Source organism: Haliotis cracherodii, unplaced genomic scaffold (genome assembly GCF_022045235.1).
Source record: "Haliotis cracherodii isolate W230 unplaced genomic scaffold, xgHalCrac1.p SCAF_18, whole genome shotgun sequence".
Taxonomy (NCBI): domain Eukaryota; kingdom Metazoa; phylum Mollusca; class Gastropoda; order Lepetellida; family Haliotidae; genus Haliotis; species Haliotis cracherodii.
In genome coordinates, this window is record NW_027266273.1 from 19,644,171 (window position 1) to 19,665,217 (window position 21,047).

The 21,047-nt window shown below is 39.9% G+C and overlaps 1 protein-coding gene across 1 annotated transcript; it reads left to right on the plus strand.

The window, feature by feature from the left end:
* The first annotated feature begins 19,246 nt into the window (after positions 1-19,246).
* On the plus strand, positions 19,247-20,263 carry LOC139465533 (FMRFamide receptor-like). Its single transcript, XM_071247250.1, has one exon. The coding sequence runs from the start codon at positions 19,319-19,321 to the stop codon at positions 20,261-20,263; it is 945 nt and encodes a 314-aa protein (XP_071103351.1). The 5' UTR covers positions 19,247-19,318.
* The last annotated feature ends 784 nt before the right edge of the window (positions 20,264-21,047 follow it).

Here is a 21,047-nt window from a genome sequence, read left to right on the forward strand (position 1 = left end):
TAAATAATCGAGTCTGGACCAGACAATCCAGTGATAAATATCATGAGCATCGATCCACGCAATTGGGATCAAGACATGCATCAACCAAGCCAGCGAGCCTGACCACCCGATCCCGTTAGTCGCCTTTTACGACAAGCATAGTCACCTTTTACAGCAAGCATGGGTTGCTGAAGACCTATTCTACCCCGGAATCTTCACGGTTCGGATACCAGAACTAACGTAAACGTACCAACCAGAACTAACGTAAACGTACCACCCAGAACTAACGTAAACGTACCACCTAGAACTAACGTAAATGTACCATCCAGAACTAACGTAAATGTACCACCCAGAACTAACGTAAATGTACCATCCAGAACTAACGTAAATGTACCACCCAGAACTAACGTAAATGTACCACCTAGAACTAACGTAAATGTACCACCCAGAACTAACGTAAACGTACCACCCAGAACTAACGTAAATGTACCACCTAGAACTAACGTAAACGTACCACCCCAAACTAACGTAAACGTGCCACCCAGAACTAACGTAAACGTACCACTGAGAACTAACGTAAACGTACCACCCAGAACTAACGTAAACGTGCCCTCCAGAAGTAACGTAAACGAACCACCAGGAACTATCGTAAACGTACCTACCAAAACTAACGTAAACATACCTACCAAAACTAACGTAAATGTACCACCCAGAACTAACGTGAACGTACCACCAGGAACTAACGTAAACGTACCACCCAGAACTAACGTAAACGTACCACCCAGAACTAACGTAAACGTACCACCCAGAACTAACGTAAACGTACCACCAGGAACTATCGTAAACTTACCTACCAAAACTAACGTATACGTACCTACCAAAACTAACATGAACGTACCACTGAGAACTAACGTAAATGTACCACCCAGAACTAACGTGAACGTACCACCAGGAACTAACGTAAACGTACCACCCAGAACTAACGTGAACGTACCACCAGGAACTAACGTAAACGTACCACCCAGAACTAACGTAAACATACCTACCAAAACTAACGTAAATATACCACCCAGAACTAACGTGAACGTACCACCCAGAACTAACGTAAACGTACCACCAGGAACTATCGTAAACTTACCTACCAAAACTAACGTATACGTACCTACCAAAACTAACGCGAACGTACCACTGAGAACTAACGTAAACGTACCACCCAGAACTAACGTAAACTTGGCTACCAGAACTAGGTTGGTAGGTTTGTTGTTTAACGCCGCACTCAGCAATATTCCACCTATATGACGGCGGTCAGTAAATAATCGAGTCTGGACCAGACAATCCAGTGATAAATATCATGAGCATCGATCCACGCAATTGGGATCAAGACATGCATCAACCAAGCCAGCGAGCCTGACCACCCGATCCCGTTAGTCGCCTTTTACGACAAGCATAGTCACCTTTTACAGCAAGCATGGGTTGCTGAAGACCTATTCTACCCCGGAAACTTCACGGTTCGGATACCAGAACTAACGTAAACGTACCAACCAGAACTAACGTCAACGTACCACCCAGAACTAACGTAAACGTACCACCTAGAACTAACGTAAATGTACCACCTAGAACTAACGTAAATGTACCACCCAGAACTAACGTAAACGTACCACCCAGAACTAACGTAAATGTACCACCTAGAACTAACGTAAATGTACCACCCAGAACTAACGTAAACGTACCACCCAGAACTAACGTAAATGTACCACCTAGAACTAACGTAAATGTACCACCTAGAACTAACGTAAACGTACCACCCAGAAGTAAACGTGTCTACCAGAACTAACGTAAACGTGCCAACCAGAACTAACGTAAACGTGCCAACCAAAACTAAGGTAAACGTGCCTACCAGAACTAACGTAAACGTACCACCCAAAAGTAAACGTGTCTACCAGAACTAACGTAAACGTTCGTACCAGAACTAACGTAAACGTGCCTACCAGAACTAACGTTAACATACTGTCATAGCGACTGATTTATGACTACCATTGTCTGCAGTACATTTGACTTCAAGGGCAATTTACCCTGTAGCCATGTCTCCATAACTTAATTGTCATTACGTTTTAGGCGCTAATCCCCGTTGTTAATCCTCACCAACATTCCATTGTATATTGACTGTCAGTCAGCCTGGACTACCATATCACTTCCCTTTAACTACTGCTTTTATAGTATGGCATTTATTGCCCTAATTGATCACCCCATGAACTGTGTTTGTTAATCACGCCCATATGTCCAAAGCAACGTCGTTGTCTCTTTGTCTGTCCATTGTTGTTCATTACTATATATGTGCTACCATTACACAGTTACTAGGGTGTTAGTCAGGCTTGGTATTCCGAGTGCTGGCATAGGGACGACCTCGAGCAGGATATGCTGCTCGTAGGAAACGCCCTGAGGTGAGCTGGAGCTCCGCTCACCTCTTGTACGCCTGAGCTGGAAAGTCTGCTCATTGCTGTGTTTGTGTTGTCAGAGCAGGTATTCCACTCATTGTGCAATTGTTGTTTATTGTTTACATGTTGTGCATAAAGCGTTCCGGGACAGTGATGTCGATTTTGTCCTTTATTCCCCCAAGAGCCAATTCCCCGTCAACACATGCACGTTGACAACTGGTGTTAGAATCCGGCTGGAGTAACTTTTGAGCTTACTCCCGATCCCGTAACCTCTCTGTATGCCTACCACCCTGAAGAACAATCATCAACTCGAGCCATGAAGAAACAAGATTGAAGAAAACAACAGGAATCTCTCCGAATCTCTCAAGATTTCGTTCATACACAGGACCAAGGAAGTATAAACGCCTATCCCGCAGTGATCCTGACCACAGCCATCATGATGCAGATCATACAGAAACCGCCTCACGGGCACCTACAAGATGGACACTGTGTACAAGATATCTCATTGGGACTTACTAATTTGTGTTTACTTACATGGACTCAATCCAGGATATATGATGTGTGACTGTTGATAAGTGCAACCAGGTATGTTTAATCAAAGCCAGTATATTAATGCCAAAATGTGTATTTCCAAAATTAATTTTTATATGTGCAATATACTCCAATTCCATGTTTAGTCACGCTAGATCTTTGAAGTTATTGTGTAGGGAATCTTGGAAATGTCTCTAGGCCACGCCAGACATATAGATACAGCTAGGGCCCAGACAAACCTAAGCTGTAGGGTTATCGAGTCACACATGAAAGTTAGATTCGTAATTTCAAAAATCTTAACGACCAAATTTGTCATTCGTTACAAGTTTTTAATGTGCACAGTTTGGTACAAAATTGAAAGTATTGTCTTGGACTTTGAATTCAGATTAGGGATTTTCTTGGGTTATCCACCCATACACATGTATATTGTATGTCAGTATTAAGTAATTAACAGCACAGCGGTATTCAGCATTTCAGAATTTTGATGTCGGAATTAAGGATTATTATTTTCCTTGGGCATAGCACCCATAACATATGGGCAAGCTCCGTTAAAGACACGGGAAGAGCACCCATTGTACTTAAAATGGCAAACGTACCCACAAGTAACGTTTGAGTCGCGCGGTAAAGTTAGACTCCTGGTTTCAAATTTCTTTATGTGAAATATTTGCTGAGATGTTTAATTTGTACTTTTTATGACATTACTCATTATCATTATTCAGTACTGAGTCGCACCGCCAAACCAGACTCCTGAATTCAAAGAACCTCAATAATATATTTATTGAATCTGTCCAAAGCGGTAATTAACTCGTAGTGAATTTGCACATTACAAAGATCACTTTCAAACTGCACTTAAACAAATTGGCTAGATGACCACTTTCATACCGTCATTGCATAGGTATATTTGTTGCACAAGAATTTCAACGATATCATGAATTCATCTAACTGATTTTGTTCACATTTTGCACTATTGTTTCCGTTGGTGAAAAAGTTCACACATATCAATTTGGACTTGTCAAAGCTTGGGGTCCAAGCTTCACGGAACGGAGGGAAGTTGTCATAGCGACTGATTTATGACTACCATTGTCTGCAGTACATTTGACTTCAAGGGCAATTTACCCTGTAGCCATGTCTCCATAACTTAATTGTCATTACGTTTTAGGCGCTAATCCCCGTTGTTAATCCTCACCAACATTCCATTGTATATTGACTGTCAGTCAGCCTGGACTACCATATCACTTCCCTTTAACTACTGCTTTTATAGTATGGCATTTATTGCCCTAATTGATCATCCCATGAACTGTGTTTGTTAATCACGCCCATATGTCCAAAGCAACGCCGTTGTCTCTTTGTCTGTCCATTGTTGTTCATTACTATATATGTGCTACCATTACACAGTTACTAGGGTGTTAGTCAGGCTTGGTATTCCATAGGGACGACCTCGAGCAGGATATGCTGCTCGTAGGAAACGCCCTGAGGTGAGCTGGAGCTCCGCTCACCTCTTGTACGCCTGAGCTGGAAAGTCTGCTCATTGCTGTGTTTGTGTTGTCAGAGCAGGTATTCCGCTCATTGTGCTATTGTTGTTTATTGTTTACATGTTGTGCATAAAGCGTTCCGGGACAGTGATGTCGATTTTGTCCTTTATTCCCCCAAGAGCTAATTCCCCGTCAACATGCACGTTGACAATACCACCCAGAACTAACGCTCCTACTAAAATGCTCCTACCTAGTTTACCACATTTAGACATTTAGCACCCCATTCACTATATAAACCCAGGATTGATATGGAATTACACAAAAATATGCATCCCCTCTATCATTTTGAATGTCTTATGAACAAATCGTCAAGGACTTTTCTGGGTTTCAAATCCATCCGGGCTACAATTCCTATTTTTGATTCACTCACTCATCCGGGGTAGAATAGGTCTTCAGCAACACATGCTTGCCATAAAAGGCAACTATGCTAGTCGTAAGAGGCGACAAAGGGGACCGGGTGGTCAGGCTCTCTGAATTGGTCGATGCATGTCATCGATCCCAATTGCGTGGATCGATACTCATGATATCAATCACTGGATTGTCTGGTCCAGACTCGATTATATTTAGAGCGCCGTCATTTCTAGCTGATATATTGCTGAGTGCGGCGTTAAACAAACAAACACTTACTCACTCTCAACGAGAAGGAATAATGATATGGTCCCTAGAACCTCAAGTACGAACCTGTAAGCCCTTGTAAAGATATCAATGTCAAAACACAATACAGCGGTTCCAGGAAGATATGCAACAGACACATTACAAACATAATGCGTTGCTAAGCTACATAATGTATCGCCAATATATCTCGTGACACAAATTTAATGAACAACAAATAATACCCAAAACCAGAAGGAAGGGTTTTTACAAAACAAATAATCCGTGACAAAACAAAAGCTGTAATCAATGAAATGGCGCAACGATCTTCTCATATTGTGAGATGCAAATCATGCATTATTAGTCTTGTTAAAGATAACCGTTAGACATTGAAGCACGAATGGTATGGGTGAGTTTTGTGAACCAAGTCAGTCCAAAGTCCAATCTCCAGATGATGTCAAGCAGGTGCTCTGCGAGGTCGGGACTTTAGTGACAGGTGTGGTATCATGTAGCTTCATGTTCAACATGTTGTGGTTCATTCTCATTAATCATGGTTTCATGTCCATCATTTTGAAATTGCTGGTCATTGTCAACTGAGTAAATATCGGGTTCTAGCACAGATTCCCCAACTGGACTGGGGAAAGCCTGAATATCTTCGCGACTGGGATTGATATCGAAAAATATGGCCAACACAAGAACTATAAAGCAGTGGCAGTTAACGAAGAATGAGACACTCTATTCTTTCGAAAACTGGAGGCAGAATTTAGTATCTATTCTTTGCCTGGACTACAATTTCTCCCCACTCCTGGCAGCTGGGAGTACAGGGTTAAAAATGACTGCTGTTAATCGACTTAGAGGGTTACAGAATGATGATGAGGATGTTCGTGAAAATCAGCGGAAAACAGCTGTGCAGAAAGACATTTTGAACTCATGTTGGGCCAGATTGTCAACTACTGTACTGTCATTAGCAGGAATTCAATTATCCATAATTCTACTTCTGTTCAAGAACAGAAGACGATGAAGCTCAACACGAACACATTTTCAAAAAAGACAAATTAACAACAACGGTTAACCGAGGAGTTACTGAATAACACTTCTTCCTGTTCAATTCAAAATGGACATCTTTCAACTTTTTTCAATGCAACCAGAGGTTGTCGGCAAGGGGACCAAATCTTACCTTATCTATTTATCATGGTAGTAGAAATCTTTGGAATCATGATTAGAAATAACAATAATATTAATGGAATAGTCTTACATAACGAGGAATACAAGCTAAACTGGTACGCAGCACTACACTGAACTATTTCTGAATGGGGGCGATTCGGGCCTTAGAGCCCCTATAGAGACCTTAGCAGCTTTTCATAGATTTTCAGGTCTGAAAATGAACATTGATAAAACAAGGTGCTATGGATAGGATCAATGATAGGTAGCAGTATTAATTATATCTGGATTCCCAGCTTGGTTGGAATATGTGTGATTTGGAAGTTTTAGGTATCACACTAAATATTCATTTTCAGAACCTCTGAGTCTTAGACACAAGAAAAGACTAGAAACCATCAATAGACTGTTAGCAAACTGGAGGAAGCGACATTTAACCCTCATTGGGTAAAAATACAGTCGGTAAGACACTCGCCTTATCCACACTAGTCCATATATTTTCTTCCTTACCTTATCCTCCAAAACAAAATTGTAATTCATATGGAACGATAAACCCGACAAAATAAGAGAATTGAAGTGATAAAAGATAACAAGAATGGAGATCATGGTGATAGATAAAGCATTCATAGCGGCACTGAAATTATCTGAACTAAGAAGATACTTATCGTAATACAGTTTTACAAACCCAAGTATTTTCTCCATAAATGCAATCTTTGAACTAGGAGCAAACATCAATACCATGCAACAAGACCCGTGAAGATCCGGGGTTGAAAAGGTCTTCACCAACCCATGTTTGCCGTAAAAGGCGACTGTGTTTGTCGTAAGAGGCGACTAACGGTATCGGGTGGTCAGGCTCGCTGACTTGGTTAATGCATGTCATCGATCCCAATTGCGTGGATCGATGCTCATGATATTAATCACTGGATTGTCTGGTCCAGACTCGATGATTTAGAGACCGCCGTCATATAGGTGGAATATTGCTGAGTGCGGCGTTAAACAACAAACCCAACCAAAACCATGCAACAAAACTAGAAAATCCATTCTGGAATGAATTACTTTATATACGGAGAACGTACTACAAGAAACATAAGACAGCTGTTACTGGACTTGAAATTATCCTGAAGCACCCTAGTTAAACTATCAATTAAAAAACAACATTGAAACAGCTGGTACAACAAAGGAATTCATACCATAAAAGACATATGCACAGACCGAGGCCTCATGAACTTTAATTCCCTGAAAATTAGATACAACATAAAAAGCACCTTCTTAGACTATAATAGGATGGTATATAACATACCGGAAGGATGGAGATAAACTGTAACAAATTCAGCTAAAATTCCCACATATGACTAGGGCTATATGACACCCTACCTTCAAATGGCTCTAGAATTTTCATGTTGAATTTATTGCAACGGAAAACTTACCTTGTTTGTCCACAATGGAAACACCATGTAACGGACGACATTTCATGGAACGAAATATTTCTACAATATAGGAAAACTCAACATACCAAACTTTAAGATTTCAAGTATAAATTTCTATAAAGAATGTGTATACCAAGAAGGAATTATTGGCAAAGCATTTTGTTGACAATAGTGAATGTTCATTCTGTGAAATCGAAAATGAATCGCTAACGCATGTATAGAGAATTGTGGACAGAATTAGAATATTTCAAAAACCAATAGTTTCCACATACTATTCAATTTGATTATAACTTAATTCTGGTTTGCTTTGCACCAAGATCCCATGAGGTAATAAGGCATATTATCATTGCCTGTAAAAGAAATATTTAATCTCAAGTATGTGAAACAACAAAAACACTCATTCATTGCTTTTATGAAAATTCTCAAAAGTGGAAAAAGTAATTGCCATAAGAAATTATGTAATGCATCTGAAACATTTAAAAAATGTATCACGATAGTCTCCTGTCTGTAGTACACATAATATCTACCGATCTACACATCCATAGGCGACCCGTGAAGATCCGGGGTAGAATAGGTCTTCAGCAATCCATGCTTGCTGTGAAAGGCGACTATGCTTGTCGTAAAAGGCGACTAACGGGATCTGGTGGTCAGGCTCGCTAACTTGGTTGATGCATGTGATCGTATCCCAATTGCGTGAATCGATGCGCATGATATCAATCACTGGATTGTCTGGCCCAGACTCCATTATTTACAGACCGCCGTCATATAGGTGGAATATTGCTGAGTGCGGCGTTAAACAACCAACCAACCAACCAACCAACCATCCATAGGCAATTGTACTCATTGACATGAATAAAGAAAGGTGAAAAAACAGCAACTAACAAACACTTATTGTTTCTGTTTATAACTGACAATACTCGGGATACTTCATCTTCTTCTCCCTCTTCGCAATGGACAATATACATTGAATATAGAATAAAACATGCATATGCTATCATCACTATTCGACAGTGATTTATAAACACATGCTCATGATATAGTCGGAATCGTACAATCGATATCTATTGGATATGGAAAGGGTTTTGTCGCCTTATTTATTTGAATCTAGAATAAAACATGCATATGTCTCTAAACTGTCTTTTTATATCTCCTCAAAGTAAACTAACACAATCTTCTGAGTTTTGTATTTCCGTGCGACCTTCTGATCGTAACTTTATGTCTTTTCAGTAAAGAACACTTCAAAGCGACAAAACCCCTTTCATATTAATAAGACATTAATAAGAGAAAAGCAGAGTCGATTTTAAGATTCCGATAATAGCATGTGTTGTCATGCCTATACATGTGTCACGGATGCCACCTGTGGAGTTTCAAAGTAATTACGTTTTCAACACAGCTTTTCAACCAAGCCATTGACAGGGGTATTGGCATCTTAATAACCAACTAATATACCAATGATACCCCACCCAGACACATTATACCGACTTCAAAGTGGACAGTCTTTGTCTTATCTCCTTCACGCCGAGTGCCAGGCAGGGTAAAACCAAGTACCACCTTCAAGTATGACGTGGCCAGGGGATCGAACCACCAAACCTCCGCTCTCTGGGCAGACGCTCGAAAAGGGCTTGGTATTGACGTCCTAAATCAATAACCATCACACACCGCTCACGTCTCAATTCCATCCCCATACACTGTTCTGTAGATTAGTGTAATAACACGAATTGTGATGGAGTACCAAGTTCCATTGTATGTGATTTCTTTTTAATATTATGCCTGATAAGTGGAATCGAAACCTAAATTTGTAGGAAAATACAAGCACGGTCTGTTCTCCTTTAACAATACAAACACAGCAGGGTTAATGAGTGCTATGTTTTCACCGAATGACACATAATTGAACGATGAAATGTTTACAAGTGGGATGGGCATACCCAGTTCGGGGAGGTCGATGGTGAATTCTATACACATATGCGTGTATTTTAAGGACCCAAAGAAGGACACAGAATAGTACAATCGACTCTGCTTGATGCAGATATTTGTATTGGATATGGAAGCGTTTTGTCGTTTCGTTTATACCTGGAGATACATCGCAATGTCAACTCACGTACTTATACAATGAGATAGTTACTGCTTTAGATAATGGTTAGGAAGTAAGGGCAGTTTTCTTTGATGTAAGTAAGGCATTTGATAAGGTGTGGCACAAGGGATTATTATCTAAATTAAAAGCAGTGGACATAAATGGAAAGTTATTGAAATGACCCCAAAGCTATTTATCCAATCGATCACAGAGAGTAATAATTAATGGTCAGGCAACCAACGTAAAACAGTTAGAAGCTGGCGTACCTTGGGGATCTGTATTGGGTCATTTGCTTTTTCTTATTTATTTAAATGCCATTATTGATAATATGCAATCCATGAAACGACTGTTTGCTGGTGATACTCCACTTAATGTATTTGTCGAAAATCCCTTGACTACAAGCAGAATACTTAATAGTGATCTCCATAGAATTTCAGAATGGGGATGATAAATGGCAGGTTAAGTTTAATCCAGAGAAGACTGAAAGTATTGCAGGTGATTTCTTAGAAACACTCACACCTTTGGGTAACCTTGGATAGCAACCTTCAACAGTCTGTGACAAATACAAACTCTTTAGTGAATCCATTTGCCTGGTTTCTCCTAACTGTTTCATCGTGATCGATTCGTTCCTTGGTACGATAAAAGTTCTCCACATCTTCGATAATTTTATATACATTACCGCACCTAAAGATCGTGCTTGGGACACGGGGGGCCATTCATCAATGGCGCCTTAATTGCTATGTGGAGTTGAGTGGGATCGTGGGTTCTCCCTGAATATGAACAGGTTTTCCGCACCATATACGTGCTCGTGTGTTTCACCAAAGTTATAAACGTCTAGGAGCTGCATCACCTCGGGCTTTCCTCCCACATCAAGCTGACTCACCTTGAGAGAACTGAAATACTGTTCAGACCGGCGATAAACCAAACTCACTCACTGATAAGGTAGGGAATATGGCTTGATGCCACTCTGATGATGTATGTTGGACGTAAATGCTTCAGATACGTTTCCGTACCCAAATTCAAAATTACGAGACGTGTCATTGTTTGGAATCCTAATGTGAGGATGTCATGTCATGTGTAATTAATACAAATCGAAAAATCGTATATTAAGCTGCTGGGAAAACGAAAGTATACACCAATGGTTACACGATGGTTGTGTTTGGGACCTCCAGAATGCAGTGTTTCGGCGACTGTTTTCAATCTAGTAATGTTTTCACAACGTTTGTAATCGTTTGGTCAAATCTAAGTTTCAAGTTTATATTTTCTTTTGCCCGGCAGTTTAGTTCAGAAGAGACATTCCTCTGTGATGCGTTTTGAATAACAATGTCATTGAAATAAAATTTAATTGCGATAAATCGTCTGTAAAGTTGGCAGAGAGCTTGGATTAAGTAGGCGAATATTGTGGTGGTTGAAAGTAATGTATCGATGATGAGATCATGCAGAATGTTTTTTATGATTAGGGAAATGTTTTTGTCGCTTCTAGGTCTACAAAAAGAACCATTAAATGAACCAGGCCTATAAAAAAGGACGACTGTCATCGTTTAGTCTGTTATCAGACCTATCAGAATATTTCAGTTTCGTCTACCTTCTTAATAACCGCCTTCGTGGTCTGGTGGATAGAGCGTCTGCCCGGCGAGCGGAAGGCCGTTGACAAGATCCCCGGCCAAGTCATACCAAAAGACGTTAAAAGAGGTTACTCCTTGTTACCCTGTGTGGCGCTCGTCATTAAGGGGATAAAACAAGAACCGGTCGGCTCAGACTCAATATACTGTGTCTGAGTGGGGTGTTCTTGTTAACTGCGGCATGGTATCCTAGTGGACTGACATTACCAAACTGGCATTAGTTCTTACTAGTACAAGCAGCCACACACATTAAAACCCATTTCACATCACCTTATCTATCTTGTGAAATGATGTGGCACGTATTGTCAAGTCGCCTACGACCCAATAACTTGATATGCAGTATTGTGTCCCTTAGGTGTACCCAAACATGATCGTGGGTTCGAATTCCAGAATCGCCCTGATTATGTTTCTGGGTTTGTTAGTACAATACCCATGCTCTTTGGTTTCACAAAAGTGAGAAACGTCTAAAGCCTGCCTTCCCAACATCAATAACTGAAAAACAACTGCGTTAAGTTAAACTCACTTACGCCTAAAAGTGAAGAAGAGGGGCAGGTCTGCTGGACGTGAAGATGCTGGACAGGACAATCGGCGGCTATGGACATGTTTCTCCTGTAATTGGCACGATGCACACGGGTCGTCCAGAGCTTCATTTGACGTCAAGGCTTTCTGAAGCCACAATACGGCCCCTGGACGTCTGAGCATCATGTGTGGGGGACAGCCGATATATGATGGGGGACCTTGCCATACCATCCTTGCTTGAAAAAGAGTAAATAGAGTTTCGCGTGCCTATCCCTTATGCATTCTTTCATACTTACATTCTTTCGTGAACATTGATTGACATTGTCCGTCTGCAAGGGTGTGTCACATCAGTTAGATGTGTGACATCGGTTAGGAAAATTATATGCGACAATGAATTAACATCAACAAGTTTCCGCCCAACCTACTTGAAATATTATAATGAATAAATCATTACCTTCATTCCGACTGTTGTACCACCTCGTGGATATGAGCAGTTGTATATTTCCAATCGAGGCAGCACCATCCTCAAAGTAACTTTTTCTCGCTTCATACTGGAGGGACAAAGGACGCCCAGTCATCCACGGCGCCGGATTTGAATCCCACATTCGCCTTGATTATGGTTCTTGGTTTGTCTGTACCATTCCTGTTCTCGTTGCTTGTACTGATATGGTAACAGCTAAGATCTGCATCACTTTTGACTTTTCCCCCACACCAAGCTGACGTGGCGCGATGTGGCTGAAATACTGCTCACTGCGGCTTAAAATACAACTCATTAACTCGCTTGATAGGATAAAACATGGATAATCCAATGGTACCATTCCCATTGAAATCGTCCTTATTAACCAATCACTGGTACAAGGTAACATCATTTAATCACATATAGACGTATTTAACAGTATTTGCTGGACTAGGGGCTTGTATTGTATGTCTATATTTGATCAGAGCACAATTCATTTACTCGTTTGATGGGATAAAATATGGCGCTGTAAATAAACAATCAAATCCACTTGAAAACGTCCGGATTAACCAATCACTGGTACAAGGTGACATCATTTAATCACATATAGACGTATTTAACAGTATTTGCTGGACTAGGGGCTTGTATTGTATGTCTATATTTGATCAGGTTGTAGGGATCTAATTAATTATTTTCAATGAAGAAAATAAAATTTGACTACAATACCTGCACATGTGAATGCCGAGTAGCAGCTTTAACATAGCGTTCGGCGTTGACGGCAATTAAACGACGCAGTGGTTTTCTCAACGAATATGGTGTAGCACCCCGCAACAAATAAATTAAATAACTTTGGCCTTATTTTCTTTCATACATCATTGTAATTACCAGTTCGATTATTGTAACGGATTGTGTTCTATGCATTAACGATTTAGGCTTCTCTGTGCATGTTTGGCTGGATTGTATTCAATACCGTCCAGGTAAGGAGTAAAAAATCCAATTGGGCTTCAATTCACATTTTTTAACACGTTCCCATTCATTTTACAAAGTTTCACTCACTCACTCTCAACATAAGGCAATAAGGATATGGTCCTTAAAACCTCAAGACGTTAAGCCCGTGTAAAGCTATCAATGTTCGGACACAATACGGCGGTTCCGGGAAGATGTGCAACAGACACATTGAAAAGCTACATAATTCATAATGTTTGGGCATAGCAACGAATAACAATAATAATAACCCACATTTGGATGTAGAACTTCAAAGTATCAATTAATTCATCCTAATTCTCAAGAATTATTAGATAAGGCGAGAGTCATACACAATAATGAACCTCGAGTATAGAGAAATCAATTGGAAGTATCTCCTCAAAGTGGGCATGGCAGTACTTGCATAGTGATTGTCTACAATGCTTTTAAGGTGCTTAATGTAAAATATACACAATGGAAATGTTTGTTTGTTAGCCTGGTTTGTTTTCAGTGTGCCGTCGCTGGTAGGAGTGCTGCACGGCCCCAGGCAACCATCAAACACTAATTGTTTTACGCAAATTGTATGAGTGGCGGGTGCTACCAGTAAACCAGGATATGCTTACTCTTTTCAGGGATCCATCTACGAGTATATATCTTTTGCACTGTTGTTATGCCTTTAACGCACGATGGAATCTGTTCCGGCGGATAACAGACACTGGTTATTCTCTAACGCTGACGTTTTATATTTTGTTATTGTTTGTTTACAAGTGACAATACACGAGATATTTCACCTTCTGCTCGCTCTGTGTAGTGGACAACAGACTTTGAATATAGGATAAAACATGCAAATGTTTCCAAACTTTCGTTTTATATCTACTCAAAGTGAACTAACACACTCTACTAAAGTTTGTATTGACGTGCGACCTTCTGATCGTAACTGTATGTCGTTACAGTGAAGATCACTTCAAAGTACATACAAGTGACAAAACCCCTTCCATATTTGTACATAAAGTGACAAAATCCTTTTCACATCCAATAGAAATCTCTGCATGAGGCAGAGTCGGTTGTACGATTCTGACTATATCATGAACATGTGTTTATAAGACAGCTCTGCTAAAGGCAGAGTCGATTTTAAGAATCAGATAATAGAATGAACATGTGTTGACTTGCCTTTGCATGTGTTTGTGACGGGTGCCACCGGGGTGGCAGGATAAGCTCCCCTTCTCGCGGACACCTAGTGTCATCACTATTTGACAGTGAATCATAAACACCCGCTCATGACACAGTCACAATCGTTCAATCGATTCTGCTTTTAGCAGAGATCTCCTGTGGCTTGGGAAGGGTTTTGACGCTATTAATTTGTAATCACTATTAAATAGTGATGATACCAGGTGTTCGCGAAAAGGTGAGCGTATTATGCCCCGAAGGTGTTACAAACACATGCAAAGGCAAGACAAGTGTTCAACTGAACAAACACGGTAACATATGGGGCAAATCAAAATAGGGAATTGCATCAGCCATTGTTTTTGTCACGGAGGCGTCAAATTTGGAAACGTCCTCCGCATGTCTGCCATAAACCTCTTTCAAAAAGCTTTTGATGAGCATTGTAATTTACTTGAATGTTGTAACCTTTAAGAAACAACTTTTCAGCAAGATTCGTATTCCGCTAAGAAAAGCTCACATTCATATGTTTAAGTATGAGGGTAGTGAAGTACAAATTCTCTTCAGAAGGCATTCTCTTCAATACGAATGGAAACGAAATTTCTTTCCATAAGCACGTCCTTATGGAAATAATGAGATTTTATTCGTCTTAGCATAACGTTGTGTATTGTTCTTTCAAGGAGAACTGATGTAAAGATTAAACTGCTTTGTGTTTCATTCCTTTGACAACAGTTATCTTCATCACCAAACACAAATCTACAGAGAACAATAGCATTAAAATGCCTTGAAGGACCGATTTGTAAAATGACAAGAATAATATTTTGCAAGCTTGTTATTGCAGCATTTGTCTTACATTGATGTCGAGATGAATTATACTATTGGAAGAACATGGTGAAAATAATGGAAATCGTTGCATTTGTTCCAGGCCAATGTACAAACTTAAGATGTTTCACCTGCGCCAACGTGCTGTGCATTACGTTGAGTGATCCTAATGGTATTTTGTTTCCTGATCAATAGTTAAGCACTTGAAATGGGTCATAAATTAAAACACTGTTGCAATATATAAACCCAGTGATAAAACCGAAACAATACGTTGAACATTTCCTTGACATACGGAAGCTATATTTTCAAGGTAAGTGTGTGTGTTTGTGAGCTTGCAAGCAATGAAATTCAAACTAAATGCATTTAACAACTGTGTCACAGCGGTTAACTTGTGTTGGTACGGCAGCCTAAACACTTGCGAAAAATACCAATTCGATGTATTGGTGTAACAGATTGGGACATACAAGGGTTGACTGATAAGTTCTGAGCCTCATACTACAGACATTTCACGATAGCGATTACATGATGTCAAAGAGGTATATCACCATGAACTTTAGGAAACACTTGAGGAACTTGCAGAGATTACGTTCTTGCAGAGATCTAGTACTTGCAGAGATGAAGTACTTGTAGAGATCTAGTACTTGTAGAGATGAAGTACTTGCAGAGATGAAGGACTTGCAGAGATCTAGTACTTGCAGGGGTAAAATACCTGCAAAGATGACATACTTGCAGAGATGACGTACCTGCAGAGATGACGTACTTGCAGAGATGACGTACTTGCAGAGATGACGTACTTGCAGAGATGAAGTACTTGCAGAGATGAAGTACTTGCAGAGATGACGTACTTGCAGAGATGTAGTACTTGCAGAGATGAAGTACTTGCAGAGATGAAGTACTTGCAGAGATGATGTACTTGCAGAGATGAAGTACTTGCAGAGATGATGTACTTGCAGAGATGAAGTACTTGCAGAGATGAAGTACTTGCAGAGATGCAGTACTTGCAGAGATGCAGTACTTGCAGAGATGAAGTATTTGCCGAGATGAAATATTTGCAGAGATGACGTCCTTGCAGAGATGTAGTACTTGCAGAGATGAAGTACTTGCAGAGATGAAGTACTTGCAGAGATGATGTACTTGCAGAGATGATGTACTTGCAGAGATGCAGTACTTGCAGAGATGCAGTACTTGCAGAGATGCAGTACTTGCAGAGATGAAGTACTTGCAGAGATGACGTCGTTGCAGAGATGAAGTACTTGCAGAGATGACGTACTTGCAGAAAAAAGGATGTAATACCAAAAGTTATCCCTGAGCATATAAGTTCAACGCAGCGGAATTTGTTCAGTTGAATTACGTTTTTGTGGATATACTGTTATGTAATGTAACAATAGATTTCACTGTCACGCAATTCCTTCAATATCAGTCTCAGCACTTAATGTCAAATAATATTAATGTTATTAAGTGACATTTATTATTCCAAATGCAACTCCAAATTGTATGAATGTAATCACAAAGGTATTCCTGGAAACGCATTTATTATTCTTACGTAAATATAAATGTCAACGCTATAGAGAATAACCAGCCTCGAGTATTCGCCTGTAAAGATTCCACTGGTCGTAAAAGGCAAAATTGCGGGGAAATAATATGAATGTATCACTGAAATCTGTGGTGACACCAGGTGTTCGATAATGCAATGACACTGCATCGCTTAGCGATTGTCCATTTGAAAGGACGGAATTAATTCTTATCCCCGTTCGTATTCCCAATGGATAAAGATAAAGACTTTTCAAGTTTGTGGTGAAACATTTCGTCTTGTATCACAGACTTGCTCATTTCCTGGGATTAAAAATATCAGCCTTTTTCAGTAATTTAAGCCATACTGCTGAACCTGATTGTGTCAATCACGTACGTCCAAAGTTTGCAAGAATTAAAATTGCAGAAGGCTATAATCTTGTAAAAAAAATCATTTAAAATCATGACTCGGATTTGGTATCGAGATTAACAGCTGCGTTTTATATTTAAATACTAAGAGCCTGACTTTTGAAAAAAAAATTCAACAGCCTGGAGCATAATTACATTTTTTAGGAATTTACGGGGACAATTTAATTTTTGTGATCATTCATGACAGGTATTTTATCACTTTACCTTGGTGGTAGACTAACATCGGGTCTCTGAAATGAAAATGTTTTACTGAAAAAACAGCTGTTAAATTATATTCATAAAATTTTCAGAGACTATATAATTTTGAAGAGACATAAATACAAGGAATTTCACAAAATGAGTAAAGATTCCAACCACCCATCCCTGACATGCCACTGAATGTGTATGTGACAGGAATATTACAATTTGAATCAAGAGATTCATGGAGAAAGTCATTATTCCAGGAAACAAGAGTAACCAGAGTAACAAGGAAACAACTAAAAAAAATACAGACACGTGTTGTCTGGCCAAACTTAGAGGGCAGGGTAAACAAACATTTAGTCCAAGAAATAAAGTTATCTTATTCAAAAATATACATCAACAAAATGCAACATATAATCCAAAATGGAACCCAGATCAATGCTGAATTTCAGCTGGGGCAGTTAGACTTGACAAATCATTCTAGACTTGAGTAGAAAACCTGAAACTGCAGTAATCTAGCCTATTATAGACTTGCATGGACTATATCAGCTATATTTGTTCGAGGGTCCGTGTAACAGACTACCTTGGTGGAGGCCTTCTCTTCCCCTCTGTAACTCTGTTGCTCAACTCTTAATACTGGCAAAGGAAGCATCTTAATCCTCTTAAGTTGACACCATGTCCTCTGTTGGAGCTAGTCCTTTCAGTTGTAGATATTTGATGACTGCTCGGCATTTAAAATTGTACATTATCATCAACAGGGAGTACAAAGTCATGAAAGAACTAGTTGTGAAGTTAGTTCAGTAGCAACACAGAAAGTATTGTACATGCAAACTGTGAAGGATGTACTATACTTCCTTCATAATAAGGCTCGGGACTTTCCAGCCACCCCTCGTAATACACAAAGCAGCAATTTGCATTTGAGACCTCAATGTCTACCAAACCGCTGTAGAAAGTTTGATAAACAGTACACTGACTTGGAAACGTTGGACCTGAAACCCTTCTTGACTACTTATGACCTATGAATAATATCACTGTGAACTGTCTCTTCTGTAGTTGATAAATGTGCAAAAAAACATTCAATATTTATCGCTTGGGTGTGTCTGTGTGAGGGTGTGTGTATGATGGGCGTTTCGTCAATAAGTATGTCCCATATTTATTTCCATCAATAGAGCATTTAAAGATTCTGTTGAAAGGAATTCTGTTGAATTACATGTGTATAGGTGCAGAAATTCCTCTGCTTATTAATAAAGAAAATCGTTCAAGAAATATGTTCTTTTGTATTTGACTCCGCACACATGCTACTGAACTTATGACGGAAATCGGAAACTTAGTCCAACTGCAAAAACATCGATCTTGATCAAGTATATATAAAACGTCAACGCTAAAGAATAATCAGCCTCGATTATCTGTCGAAACCTATTCCATTGGTTGTGTAAAGAATGTATAACTCAAAATCAGTGATGAAACGTGGTAAGTATGTCCTGCCCTAGTGGTAGCATCCGCCACTAGCATAATTCGTACTCACTCTTCATATTCTCAAAGTTTGAATTTTCCCCTTCAATTTGTAAGCCTATAATGTGGGTCAACATACGACAGTAATTCTTTTGGATGGTTGTTTTTCAGGGGCTGTTCACAATGAATATCACCTTTCCCTACGCCGTAACAACAATACTTGCAGCTACCCTAACTGCAGACACTGATAAACCCTCAACGACTTCCACTCTCATTGAAACGTCTAACGAAACCACTGATGTCTCCAACTCCTCGGTTCTCGCCGCTGAAGACGAAAGTTCGACTCAAGAATCGGCACCATCTTCCCGAGGACAGACATACCAACCATTAGTCAGCACTGAAGCGAAAGAACTCGTTCTCGATATCATCTATTGTGGGCTGCTTCCTGTCATCTGCGTGTTTGGAATTGTAGGTAACGTAATGAGCTTCGTAGTACTCTATATCCAGGGGTCGAAGGAACGAACCAACATCATCCTCGTTGCTTTAGCTATATCGGACACACTGTTTCTAATAACAACGTTACTGCGAAAGGTCAACCATCTTGTGTCGAAGGTCGACAAGAATGCTGCATTCGACGTTAATATGATCATGCAAGCCCAAGTCCTGATGTTGAATATGCTGTTCGGACGGATCACAAGCGCTCTCACCATGCTCATTGCCATAGAACGTTTCATAGCAGTGCACTTCCCTCTCAAGGCCCAATTCCTTCTAACGCCGACTCGCGTGAAGTTCGCCGTAGTCTTTTTGTATGTTACTCTTTGTGCCGCCTTTGCCCCTCTGCTCAATCTCTACAAAATCACCTATGTATTCAGTAAACGTCAACAACGAATTATTCCCTATATTAGAGTGACACAGTTCTACATCGACAACGCGGATTTCTTTGACGTCTACTTGGACCAGATCCTCAACATCATGTTCCGCTACACTCCGATGGTGCTGGTGTGTGTCTTCACCATTCTGGTTGTCATAAGGATCAAGAGGAGCTCAGTATGGAGACGGAAGACCTCCCAGAACGCTGACAAAACAAAGGATGAAGATCGAGTGACCAACATGCTGGTACTTGTGAGTTGTCTCTACATCTCCTGCCTCATGCCCGGCACAATCACTGTAACCCTCAGGTTCTTTATCCAAGGGTTCAACTTTGTGGGGCGATATTCCAACTTGTTCAACCTAGTGGGTGGCGTCATCTTATTACTGGAGTGCTGCAACTCTTCTGCCAACTTCATAGTGTACATGGCCATGAGCAAGAAGTTCTCCTCCACGTACAAGAGAGTGTTCTTGTGTAGATCCCCCCAGGCTCGAGGCCCTGATGTCACAGAAAGCCAGAATACCCTTGCCATCAGCTTGTCTACCATAGCCAAGTAGCCTCAGCACAATAATAGTAAATCACAGTTGTTATATGTTTATGAGTGATATTCCTTTCATCAATGGCTGTTGTTATCAATGAATTGTTTTCTATATCATTCCACAGAGAGAGGGAAGTCCACTATCTTACATTTTCAGTCTATTAATAGTTATTTGTCAACTTCGATGACCAATAAAGTTTCATGAAAAAAACCAAAAAACTTCAACTTATTCATGCAAACGTACATAAATCAGATGACACGTGGGTATATACATACTTCCAGACGAATATCGTTATTTGTCAAAGCTTATGTTAAAATTCTCACAAACAAAAGCAAAGTAATAACACAAGTGTCAAAAATATTTTTTTAAATCCTATGATTGCGGTTTCGTATTTCAGATTCGCCTTGATTATGTTTCTATGGTTTTGCCACCAAACTCGTTCTAGAAGCTTTCATCAATGTGGTAAGGTTCTGAAACCGGCATCACTTCTGGCTTTCGTCCCATGTCAAGCTGACACACGGTGATATTATTGAAATATTGTTCAACCAAACTCATTGACTCACCCATTGTGCTTGCAGAGCAACTAAGTTATTTATTATGTTATTCTGTGTCCAGACTGACTTGAAATATAATAACAAACATGTTGCAGTGTTAGGGATTTAATTTAATTAGAAACACAACCATGATCCATTGGGTACCTTTATAAAAATAAATACGAGAAAACCCTTTCCACATTCATTGGAAACCTCTACCAAACACAGAATCGATTGTAGGATTCTGACTATATTACGGCCATGTTGAG